The sequence below is a fragment of the Podarcis cretensis genome (genome assembly GCF_951804945.1).
Source record: "Podarcis cretensis genome assembly, chromosome: 8".
NCBI lineage: Eukaryota > Metazoa > Chordata > Lepidosauria > Squamata > Lacertidae > Podarcis > Podarcis cretensis.
The window spans coordinates 65,241,556-65,254,490 of NC_137177.1; the positions used below are offsets into that span (position 1 = coordinate 65,241,556).

Consider the following 12,935-nt stretch of genomic DNA (forward strand, 5'->3'; position numbering starts at 1 on the left):
ATAGAACATCTAGACAGGCTTGTCTAAACACAAATGTTTTTAGTAGGTGCCTGCCTGATCTCAACAGGCAGGGAGTGCCAAAGTGCAGGTGCTGCCACACTAAAAGACTGAGTTATTGCAAATGCAGAATAGATGCTATGCAGCACTTGTAACAGAGTCAGTTCCACCAATCAAAGCCACTGAGTGGGTTCAAATGGGGGAAGGTGCTCTTCCCCCCACCCCCAAAAAATGTCATCTGCACTGAGATTTGATAAGAAGCAGGATTCTTGTTTAACAAGTTTATTGTCTGGAATTAAACCTTTTTAAAATGCTTTAGTTGGATGATTCTCTAACTAAGCCCCGCCATTTCCAAATTGTGCTAATCATGCTCGGGGAGGGGGTAACTTAGGAGAGGAAAGTGAGGCCAGGAGTTGTGGGGGTCCTCAGGAATGGGGTGGGAATACTGGCTAATGGCTCCTTGGTTCCGTAACCCTCCTAGTAAGTTCCAAGTCAGCAAACACAGACTGAAATCCCATATACTTCACCTCTGTATTCTAATAACAGCCATGAAGATACGCAACAGAAACCACATACAAGTTTAAAATGTGAGATATCGGCTAACTATTACAGAAAGATGTTTTCTTAAATTGCTCGCATAAGCCTGGCTGCACCAAACAGTTTTCAGCAAATGTTGAAAGGTTAAAACAGACCACACACGCTAAATCTTGTCGTTCCACAGGCCTAGGCAGACGACAGTAAAGGCTCAGTTTTGTGGCACTGTCAAATGTACCCAATGAACCCAGGGAATGACCTTGGATCCTCCTGCAGATGATTTAAGTGATCAAGTTGGGATATAAGGGTTCAGGCGATCCCTAGGTGCCCTGGACCCAAGGTGTTCAGGACTTTGTAAATAGCAAACACAACCCCAATTTCCCAGCATTTGACTCCCTTCCAAATAAATAAAACAAGTGCTTCCAGGAGCTGAATTATGCACCCAATCGCCACATCCCACCCTTGCGGGACAACGGTATATCGGGGGGAAAAACACACACCTTTCTCTAAAGTGGGATACAATTACTCTGCAATGTGTGAACATGACGATCTAGTACCACACAGATGCGCTTCCGAAGCTGGCCTGGAGATCCCTGTTGCATGCCTATGTCATCATCTACCATGGAAGCCTGTTGCTAGGCAGACTCAAACTTTTAAAATAAAATAAGTAACCATGGCTGAAGGATGCTGCTAGTCTGGGGGCCAAACGCTGTAAATGTGCGGAGAGCTTACAAAACGCTTAAAATAATAGGGTTGTCCCACCCCTCCGAAAAAATGCAACCATGCCAACAAAGTCTATTTTTGTCTCTGCTCAACAGTACAGTTTTCGACGACGCCCCTTTAACGCAAACACCACCAGTATTTTGTATGGAAGGTTTTTGGTAGTTCACTGCTAGTTTCTCTTCTCTACAATATTGGGATAAGCTGTTAAGAGCTCTTTTGAGGCCCATCTGAGTCTGGGATGGTATAACCGCATCGTCTGCATAGAGTAGGATAGCAGTTTTTTCTCTTTGTATGGAAGGTAAAATGCGGCCTCTACTGTTCCAATCCATGTTTAAAACCCAGGTTGGAAGCATCTAGATGAGTCCTGTGCTCTTCAGATGCTTTTGACTACAACTCCCATCAGCCCCGAACGTATCTGGGGTGTGTGTGTGTACCAGGCTGAGAAAGACAGGTTTGGCGGGGGGTGTCAAAGGACAGTAGTAGGGGATGAAGCTGACTGGGAAAAAACAAGAGACCCTTTTATTTTGATGTGTTCATAGCCAGAGAGGCAAAATAGAAGATGCTACACTGCAGGAAAGCAACTCAAAGAGAAATTACGAGGTAGCAGGGACCACTTGGGACAAGATCCCTCCCAGCAAGGCAATCAAAGTTAGCAATGCGTATGGGGTTTCACGGCCCCTATCCAACTTTGCCAATTGCAGAGCACCACAGATGCCAGTCTGAAAATAAATTCTTAGAAAAGGTAGCACATGTTCATTGTATACATACATATGTATATGTGACTATATATATATATACATATATATATATATATATATACACACACAGAGAGAGAGAGAGAGAGAGAGATATGCAAATTTAGGCCAAGTTTCAAAAGGAGTGAGGATAACCCCAAATTCTGTCTCTTGCTGCAATGGTTTACTGTGAAGTGCCAACAGGAATTGTGGGCCCCCGACTTTAATTTGTTCTGGAAAACTAAGAAAACTTCTGCTGCCCTTTAAACAAAGATTTCTTTAAAGCTTTAAAAAAAATTAACTGGGGGAAGGGCAGCAGATTCAGGGGGCCCAGGTCACCCCATCAAACTGCCTTCCCAGAGACCATCAATTTAGTCCTTTTCTAGCTAGCAAAATAACTCTTCCAGGACAGAGGTTGTGGGCAGACTACAGGCTTGTAGACTCTGATTTGTTCTTTGCTAGAATCTTGAGGGCTAGTGAGCAGGTAGAAAAAAATAATAAACTGCTGCTATACTTTGAAGAGCAAAAAAGAGGACACATTTGTCAACTACTTTTAACTATGGATCGCTATGATGACTCTAATTTTACACGCCCATGAAAAAGAGGACACAGGGTAACCCTAAATCGTAAGGAATAAAGGTGCCTCTGAGCATGTGCCCAGCGCAGGAATTTGTGATCCAAGCTCACAAGTCCTTTCATCAAGTGAAGTGCAGTGGAAATGTTCCCCAAACACAACATTTATGTGTTTATTTATTTAGCCGGATTTAAATAACGCTTGGTCATCGAAACTTCTAAGCTGTTTACATTAAAATTCCAATTTCTAAGCTCAGTTAGGAACAATTGCAAATATAATATTAGACAAGCATGTCGGTTTCAACACATTTAGCTTTGTTTACTAAACACAAGCAAACCAGACCTGCTAAATTCAATCCCTGCCTAAGGCTGGGCATCAAAATATTGCCGCTGCAAAGTTATCTACGGATTCTACTATTCTATCCAAGGCAAAATAAATAAATAAGAAATATTTGCACAGGAAAACTTTCCAATTCCAAATTCTCTACAGCAAAATGGAAAGAATAATAACAATAATAATCCAATGCAAGTTACTGTCATTCGCATAAAAAGCATTTCCGGAAATGTTTTTCCAGTTCAAAACCTTTCAAGAAAGTTTCACCTTCTACACCAAACCCACTATTTTTCAGTAGCCTAATTTAGGGGGTAGATAGCATGTGAACTGGCAGACCTACGGAGCGAGATGGGGGCAGGGAGCGGGGGGAAGATCTACAGCATCCTCTGACCAGAAGCAAGCAAGACCTAGCCATCATCTGGTTAAGTCCTGCCTCGAGGACCCTTACAGCCAAGGGGCCTCACAGTCAGGTCAGCAGATATATACGCACATAAAGAAAGACGCAACACAAACCCATTTTAGCTCAGGCACTATGACCAGGCCTGGCACCAAAGCCCAGCACCCTTGGGCTGCTACTATGCCCCTCCTGCTCTCATAGGGCTGATTGCTCTCAACCACTTTGTGCTGTAGGAATTTTTTTTATCAGGGCAAAGGAATTCAGCACTGAGTTTGGCAGTTTCCCACTCCAAAAATGAAAAGTGTCCGTACGACAATTTTATTACTGATCATTTACTTAAATCATTTCTGTCCATCTCTTCATCCCCCAAAAGCTCTGAGAGTGACTTCACAAATGCAAAGCAATGTGTGCTCCATGCTTAGAGCACCTGCATTGCATGCAAGAGCCCTCAGGTTCAATCCCTGGTATTGGCAACCCCAGATCTACTATATTAATCCAAATTTTTTACTGCTGTGTAGTGGGAGACTGAACGCAGACCTGTTTGAGATCTTGACCTCCCAACTCTAAGGCTTAATACTGCTGGACAAACCGGCAATCTATGTCCGAAAGAGTCGATCAGGTGGGGAAGCCACTACTTTTCAATAAACCTTGCATGCTTTTATTTTATATGCAATGTCGATAAAACGTGGTTACAGGCCTCCGAGGACACACGGCAACTTGTGGAATGATACCTTTGTTTAAAAATGGAAATGAACTATAAGTGAAATGTAATTCAACAGACATTTGGTGCTTCTGTGCAAGGTGGGTAGTTTTGTTGAATTTCAATAAGTGAGAACAGCTGGGAAAATAATCCACAATTTAATTTATTTATTTTTTAAAAGTGGGAGGGCTCAAACTGGGGACGAGATTGCCACTCACCCAGGTTCTAATCTTCCATGCTAACATCTACTAGCCACAATAACTGCACATAACCTCTAATTTGCGGAAATGTCCTTTAGAGGAAGGGCAGTAGATCAATGGTGGAACATCTGCAAAGGGCCCTAGGTCTCGTCCCCAAGAGCATCTCCAGGTAAGGTATGAGAATGCTCCCTGCCTGACACCTTGGAGAGCTACTTGCCAAGTCAGTGTGGACCATACTGAGCTAGGATGGACCGGTGATCTGACTTCCACATAAGACATCTTCCTATGTTCTACATTCCAATGCAGTTATACCTCTCGAATACCAAGATACTTTGGGGAGAGACCATCCCCTTCCTACTCTGCTTGAGATCTCCTAGAAAGGCACCTCGCTTTGCCACCACGGGAAACAGAATCCCGATGGATTCCCAATCTCGGTTCCCCCTTCTGGTGTCCTGCATCCCAGCTCCCATCAGCCCCTTGTCAGTGCGGCCACCAGTGAGGAACAATGGGAGCTGCAGACCCAAAAGATCTGCAGGGTAGCGGAAATGCTGGACAAGTGAGCTCCTGGTCTCAGTTGGCAATGCAACAGCATATCTGCCAGGACTAAGGAAGGTATTTTCGGCCCACAAGGCCAGGGGCAAAGGCAGAGGCAAAAGCAGGCCAGACAACACGTGCAATGCTTACATTTTAGCCATGCAATAAGCTGCAAGTTTCTTCGTAGCCCATCTCTCTGTCCAGGCAAGCACAGAGGCCATTAGCAGAGTCCCTGCCAGGCAAAAGCACTTTGGAAGGGCATGAAGCAGGGCACAGGGAGAGTCCTGGGGGGCAGATCAAGAGGTGTGGAGGGCCACATTTGGCCCACATGGGCTGGACTGAGAGGAAGGACTGCTTTTGGGGGCCTGTTATACCAGGGAGAGGAGTCGTTTTCAAGGTTCGCGCAGCCAGGGCAGGCAGGGCCCCGCTGCAGCCCTGCAAAAAGGGAAGACATTAGCAGCGCCGTGGTTCGTACTCACAGGCTGGCCTCGGAAGCCCGGTGGCCGCAGCTGCCCGAGGAGACGTGAAGATGGTGCTCCAGGCTGGCGGGCGGCAGACGGTCCCCCGCTGGTGCAGGCAGGTACGAGCACCAGTGCCCAGGGCTGGCCTGGGGGTTTCACAGGCCTTCGCCAGCTCCTACCCAACTGCTGTTAAAACAAGCTAGGGCCCCATGTGGGACTGCTCTGCTTTTGAGGCCCCCTCTGTCTCGCCTTGCTGAAATAAAGAGAAATAAATAAGATGTTTTGTTTTTCCCCCACGCAGAAATGGCAGGTTCGCTGATGGGAAGGGATGCCCTGGCAAACACTGACCAACCCCTGGAGAGAGAGAGAGAGAACCAAGCTGAGCTTTTGAGCTGCGGCTGGTCCTGTAAGCCCCACATAGCTCAATGGAACCTCCAAGTCCAGAGGAGGTCTACCTCTCAAGCCCTTGGGAGCAGCAAATCGTGGAGGGAAATGCCAGTTGGGACCACTCAGTACGGGCTATTTGCACCACCTTTCTCTGATTTTGCAACTGAGGTGTTTTGACTGCAGGAAGACTTGATTCAAAATAGTGCTTGTGCGTATAGAACTGGTGAGGAAAAATGAATGGCGAAGGAGCCCAGTGTTGGGTAGTGCCAGTTAGAGAGGCAATGTGGTGTAGTGGTTAGAGGTCTGAGTGACGGACTAAGACCTGGGACAGAACAGGGTTCAAATTCCCCCCCTCAGCCATGAAGCTCAACTTGGAGTCCTGTCACTGTCTCTCAGCCCAAGTTACCTCACAGGGTTGTTGTGATAAAGACAAAGACATTTTTTTGTGGGGGAGGGAGAACTGTGTATGCCACTTCAAGCTTCTTAGAGAAACAGTGAGATATAAACGCAATACAGTGGTACCTCGGGTTCCATACACTTCAGGATGAGAACAAAAATCGTGCAGCAGCAGCGCAACAGCAGGAGAGGCCCCATTAGCTAAAGTGGTGCTTCAGGTTAAGAACAGTTTCAGGTTAAGAACGGACCTCCAGAATGAATTAAGTACGTAACCAGAGGTACCACTGTATATAAATAAAACTTGGAGCTGGCACCTGGAATGACAGGACATCAGAAAAAATTATTGCTCAAAAATTTAAAAGACTAAGCACAAGATTGGAGAGCAACTGGAGAGGAAAAGCAGTGTGGGGGGTGGCGCTTCTAAAAGGATTAAGTAACAAATTAAGCTCTCCTGTCACCTCTCTTGTAAAAGGGAGCCAATCTCTAGAGATTGAGCCTTGGCCTGGAACTACAAATGCTGCCAAACTTAGCTGTGGATGGCAGCCCTGGGCTGTATCCAACCAAATCCTACTTAGAATACACCCACTGAAATCAATGAACCTAGGGCAGGAATGTCCATTCATTTCAGCGTGTCTACTCTGAGTAGGACTATCACTGTCTCTCCCACCTTCCAGCGTGCTATATCATGTGTATTCATCAGGCTGCCAATGGGGTCTCAGAGGCCCCCACATACAATGTCAGAATAGGGTAACCAAAACCATCAAAGGGAGATGGAGCGACTCGCCCATGAAGAAATGCTGTAGCACTTGGGACTTTTTAGGTTACAGAAAAGGCGAGTGAGAGGCAGCACGATATTGTATTTTAGTGTTCTGTTGGAAGCTGCCCAGAGTGGCAGGGGAAACCCAGTAACATGGGCGGGGAATTAACATAATAATAATAATAATAATAATAATAATAATACACATTTATAAAATTAAATGTGGCATGGAGAGAGTGGATAGGGATTGGCCTGATCCAGCAGGCTCTTCTTAAGTTTGGATAATGCCAAAGCCAGCGCAACAGAGAATGTGCATCCTCAAAACATGTCCGCAATTTTTCTGCAACAAACAGGTGTTGCAGTTGCACACAAGTCTAGCCAGCAGGAAACCTGCAAGCACAAGAGCGCTCTTCCCTCCTGTATTTCTGTGAGCCTGCTCCATCAGGCCAATGGCCCATCTAGTCCAGCATCCTGTTCTTACAGATGGCCCATTGGGAAGCTGGACACGAGTGAAACAGCACTCTGTCCATCTGTGATTTCTAGAAACTGGTGTTCAGAGGCATGCTGCCTCCGACTGTGAATGCACAGCTTAGCCTTTATGGCTAGTAGGGTTGTTACTAATGAAAACGAACCCTGAACATTCAAGGAGGGGAAAAAACACACACACAGGCTACAGTCCCGAGCTAGGGAAGCCCAGATTCTGGACTCTGCTTCTGGATCACTTGTACTGCATCAGGCATGCAAATAGCCACTGGCCTGGTAACAATCGGCTCCATGCAGAGGAAACTTACAAAAACTGATTTCTACTATCTCATTTCCTTTCTTCTTAAAATTATATTGAATATACAACTCAAAGAGAGAATGAGCATAATGCAAACACAAGAAAATCTACCATTCGAGATCTGAAGTTGCATGAATCTATTTTCACCAATTCGATGAGTTTGTCAAGGTTAGGAAACTGCTGAATCGTAAACCCTGAAAAGCAAATTCTTTCTAAAGGTAGAAAGGTTTTCCCTCTCTTCCAGCAGAAGCAAAGCTTTACTTTACCAGCGCCATATCATCCTAGTCCACAAGGAGCCCCCTAGAACCTAATGCAACATCTGGAATGTTCAACCAGCCAGCAGGTCTTTTCCTTCTAGCTACAAATCACTGAGATAGATAGGTCTGGGCAAGTGGGAGAGTAATTTTTAAGGTCTCAAACTGCACAGCTGCCTCCAGTTCCAGATGTTGGCACAGATCCAACCTGCCTGTAGTAATGTCTCTATCCATCAGCATCTTCCTATTATTTGAGATCTGCTGGTGTCCCTGCTTTGCATGATTTAAAACCAGGTGGGGTTCAAGCAGAGCTCTCTTGGTGGTGGCACCACAGCTGCGGAACCGGCTTCTCAGGGAGGCCACACACAGCTTCCACTGCATCTGAGGCTGCACCTTTGTAACTCCTTCCCAGTAGAGCTGTAATGGGAGGCTACTCTCCAAGCTTTATAGAAATTCCTTCATTGGCTTTCCCCTGAATAATATTCTGTCCCACTGACTGGTTGGAGGCTGGAATATGGTGGTGCTATTTGTGTTCTGAGTCTGTTCTTGTTTTCCTTCTATTTTATTCTTAGGTTTCCTTCCTGGTTTCTGTCACGCTAATTTTTCTTTTTACTTGTCTTTATTGTGATGCGATGCTTCAGGTGGTCTTCCCCCAGAGAAGGAACATATATTTAAAAATAAATAAATGCAAATAAATAAAGCAAGCATCCGCATTCTAAGCTGCACTGGGCTTTAAATTTTAGCACACACACCTTGAGTTTGGTGGCATATTGGCAGTCAGGTGGAACTCCTTTAGAACTGGTGTGACACGTCCCTGGCAAGCTGGCTTGCTTAACAACCTATCTGCTGATTTTTGCCCTGGCTGCAGCTTCCGAGCCAAGCAGACAGCATTGCAAAAGTCCAACCTTGCAGTTCCCAGTGAACGGATCAAGTAGTTAAACAATGGCATTTGCTGCCTGAGCTGCATCACTAATTTAGGCGGCTTCAAAGGCGTGGAGGTAGGTTTTGGAGAAATTAAGGGGGGGGGGGAGCTGTCAATGGCTACTTTCCATGGTGACTGTAAGCTTCCAGCAGGAGCAGTCTATCTGATGCACCAGAATTCGGCAGCATTACTCTGAAAGGCCCACAAACCACCTCAGTTTACCCTGCTGAGGAACAGGTGGGCAAGCCTGGCGTAAAAATAGCTGCTGAGGCACTAGGTGGCAAAATGTATGTTCGCAGGGAATACCAAAAGGCAGCCTGTGGGCTGTTTCCTAGAGACTTCCTGTGCTCTCTCCTGAACCCTTCCAGTGACTTGGGCTTGATAGGGAAGCCCATCAATTGGTTGCCAAGCAACCACTCTGTCTGTTAACTCACCCTAGGCCAAAGATGAGGAACAGGAAGCACTCCAGCTCCCATCACCTCCAGCAGTTGGTCCTGCTTTCTGGGCTGATGGCAGCTGGAGGCCTACCACATCTGGGAGAAGCCCTCACAGGCTCTCCACCTCTGTCAGGCTGCTGAGGTGGCCGCCTCAGGCAAATTGGCTGGGATGTCAAGTAGTTAGCCCTTTGATTAATTAATTGCTGCCAGAGACAGGATTTCTGGGATTTTTCTGCCAGGTGTCTAAATAAACTCAATCTGCTCTGGGTACAAAGCACTTTGGGTGATGCCATAACTCAGAGCAGGCCCACTGCAATCGGGGAACTTTAGGTCACATCCACACCATTCCTTTAAAGCATGAGGATCCCACTTTGAACAATTCCTGGAGTTTCCTGGGAAGAACTGATTGTTAAACCACAACCACAAAATAACTTGCAACCATAAAACTAAGATGGGTCCTAAAAATATTTGGTTTGCTTGAACAATGACTTATGGTCATTATAGATGAGATGTGAAAGGCCCCCTCTTTTTTCCTTCCTACTATATGGCACCCCAAATATCCTCATGTCACCCCATCTATTTCTTCATCCTTCCAATTAAATGTCACTTTGCCACATGAAGCGCTGAAGAGCCCAGTTTCTTTTCATTCCAAGTCTTGAAACGAACCCTGAAAAACAGCTTGCCTCTTCAGCACGTGCCAGGAAAATCCCAATAGGACCCATGGAAGGCCTCAGAGCCTACCAGAAACTGCACAGTGGGCCACTTGTAGCCCCAAACCCAACATTTTAAGAGAAACTACCCATTAGCAGGGAAACAACAGGGTTCCCAAACTTATATCCCCCCCAAATTTTAATGCACGGGTGGGCAAGATTTACTGAGTGGAAGATGGGTGCTTAACTCAGATGTTGAGAAAGTTGATGCGAGTCTTAAATCTGCTTTTAGTCTTGTTATTTCAACTTTTTGAATATCTTCAATTATTACTATCAGGTTTTTTTTTAAGTAATAATTTTATTCTTTCATCTTTTCTGTTAACTGCTTTGAGGTTTTTCTAAAAAAAAAGTGAGTAGCTGAATATCAAATACTAGAGACTAGCAACATTTAACTATTCTTCCCTGGTCTGTATAATTTATGCCAGAATAACTTGCAACTAACTAAACGTTTGAGCTGGAAATATGACCCTGCAATTATTGTTATTCATTTATTGTTTTGTTTATTGTTTATTAATTTACTGTTTGTTTATTATTTATTAATTGAATTGATTATTTATTTATTAAATTGAGTTGCCAAAGGCAACTCAAAGCAACTTCCAACCAAATAAACAAACAAAACCCCACAGATACATTAAAATCAAAACAAACAAACAAACCAATTAATTAAACTAATACATTAAAAATACATTTAAAAACATTCTCCCACACTCTAAAAGGCCAGAGAAGACCGAAGGCCTGGCTAAAGAGGAAAGTTTTTGCCTGATGCCTAAAGATATGTAACAAGAGCCTCCCCAGGGAGAGTATTCCTCAAATGAGGAGCCACCACTGAAAAGGCCCCTTCTCGTGTTGCCACTCCCCCGATCTCCCATGGAAGAGCCACACGAAAGAGGGTTCAAGACCTGGTTTGGTTCATATGGAAAGAGGTTGTCCTTAAGCTTCTTAATTGCTCCCAATCCTGCTCCTTAATTCTACAACTGAGAATTATCTGCTTTTGAATCTGTACACCAGCAATGGGGAGCCTGAATGCCCTCTGCATGTGCCTCCCTGGACTCCCAACTCCCATCAGTCCCAGCCAGCAATGGCCAGTGAGCCGCAGAAGAGGCAGCCTACAGCAAGCCAACATCTAAGCCTCAGCCCCAACCGCAATACAGAGAGGATAATACCAGCCAGCCTTACAGGGCATTCATGTACCTAAAACTCCAGTATGCTGCAAACCCTTCTAAGCATCATCATCACAATATTATCTCTATATATTGGGAGTGGGGCTCAAGCTTCAAACTTCGCAAAAAGCAACAAAGTGGTTCGTTTTGAAACCAGCCCATAGCTACGCTCCCAAGGAGAGTGTATCAACGCAGACAGCTGTGTGGATCTGCGACATAGAATATTAGATGGGCGACAGGTGAGCCTGTTGGAATTTGGCTGCAGCAAGGTGGGCGAACAGATGTGGACCTGGGATCACAACCTTGATCAGCCAGGCAGCACAATTGCAATGCTACACAGTTACCCGAGAAACTTCTGTGAACTCAGAGGAGCTCACTTCTGACCACGTTGCTCTAACTTGTAGGAGGACACATTTGAGCACAAGCCCACTGGAAGTTGGAACTGCATCGCTGGAAGGAACCACAAGGGTCATCTTAGCCAACCCCCTACAATGCAGGAATCACAGCTGAAGAATCCCTGACTGAAGGTCACCCAACTTTGGCTTAAGAACTTCAAATGAAGGTGAGTCCACCACTTTCCGAGGGAGTCTGTTCTGCTGTTGAACACGCCAGAAAGTTCTTCCTCGTGTTTAGTCAGAATCTCCTTTCTCGTCATTTGAATCCACTGGTTTGGTTCCCACCCTCTGGAGCAGCAGAAAACAATACTGCTCCATTTTCGATGTGATAGCCCTTCAGAGATTTGAAGATGACCATCATATCACCTGTCTGTCTTCTCTTCTCCAGGCTAAACATGCGGCCTTTAACTTCTAAACAGAAATGTAAAACAATCTCCCAAGGTCTTGACATTTAAACTGCAACCATGAATTAGGAGCATGGGAACTGGCGTATATACGGAGCCAGACAACTGGTTCACTTGGTTCAGAGTCTACACCGAATTCCAGTGGCTCTCCAGGATTGGAGGAAGGCAACAATCACAGCCCTATCTCGGGACGCCATTTGGGGACTGAACCCAGGGGCTTCTGCATAAAAAGCAGATGTTCTACCTTTTGAGTATCTCCTCCATTATTTTCCTTATTCTTCCACCCCCTCTACACCAGCCTCCTCCAATTTGCTGCCCACCGTATATTGTTGAATTCTTGCCACCATCAGCCAGCATTGCCAAATGGTCAGGGATGATGGGCACTGTGGCCCCAGATTTTTCAAAGGCTGGCACCGACTGGTCTATACTAATCAGTAGTAAAACCTGAAAGCCTCATTATCATCTCATCCATTTGCCAGAACCAGGAGGGTTCCTCTGTTAACCCTGGCACTCCAGCAGACACCAGCGCTCTGAGAAAAAAAAGAAAGCCCAGAGTTAAGTTCTTCCCACTATTCCTGCTCCACTAAATATATGATCAAAGGGAGATCATCTGTTGATCCATCTTGTATGAGCAGCAAGGGAACCATGCAACTGTCACATGCAGCTTTAGAAACTCAAGATATATTATCTAATCGCCAAAACGCACCTTAAACCTAGGTTACGGTCATCACAACAGAATGTTCAGGCACCATTTTTCTCCACTGATGTTTGCGGTTGTTGTTATAATTATTATTATTATTAATTTCATTTCTATATTGCTTTATATTTTAACGAACAGCTCTCAAAAACACATTCAAATCAAACAATGCAGAGTAAAACAAATCCAAGCTGCAAGGAAAACATTTCAGATCCTTCTCTAAGTGACCTTTTGCTTTCCTCAGTCACCAACCTGCCCCCCCCCCGAGATCTCCACATGGTCGCAACTGGACCTGCGCCTGAAGCAAAACGCGCCTAGCTAATTTCGAACACTGGTTGCTCTAGTGGCCTGGTCCACTAGAGCTCTCCTCATGTCCTTATGTTTAAATGGAAAGAATAAATGTCTCCGGCTGGCCCACATGCGCTTGGTCAACAACCATCCTGTACAA

General features: G+C 45.3%; 1 protein-coding gene across 7 annotated transcripts in view; it reads right to left on the minus strand.

Annotated features, from left to right (window-relative positions):
- ZNF362 (zinc finger protein 362) overlaps positions 1-12,935 on the minus strand; it is a 210,759-nt gene that overhangs the window by 11,126 nt on the left and 186,698 nt on the right. The window contains exon 2 of one of the 7 annotated variants that reach the window (XM_079987066.1): positions 5,206-6,096. The exons of 5 other annotated variants lie outside the window; for them this stretch is intronic. Coding sequence is in view for 1 of the 2 variants with exons in the window: in XM_079987063.1 (XP_079843189.1) it covers positions 8,515-8,729 (215 nt within the window). In the remaining variant the exon portion in view is untranslated. Of the gene's footprint in view, positions 1-5,205; positions 6,097-8,514; positions 12,750-12,935 lie in introns of those variants that run through there. One more of the 7 variants, XM_079987063.1, reaches the window with a different exon arrangement.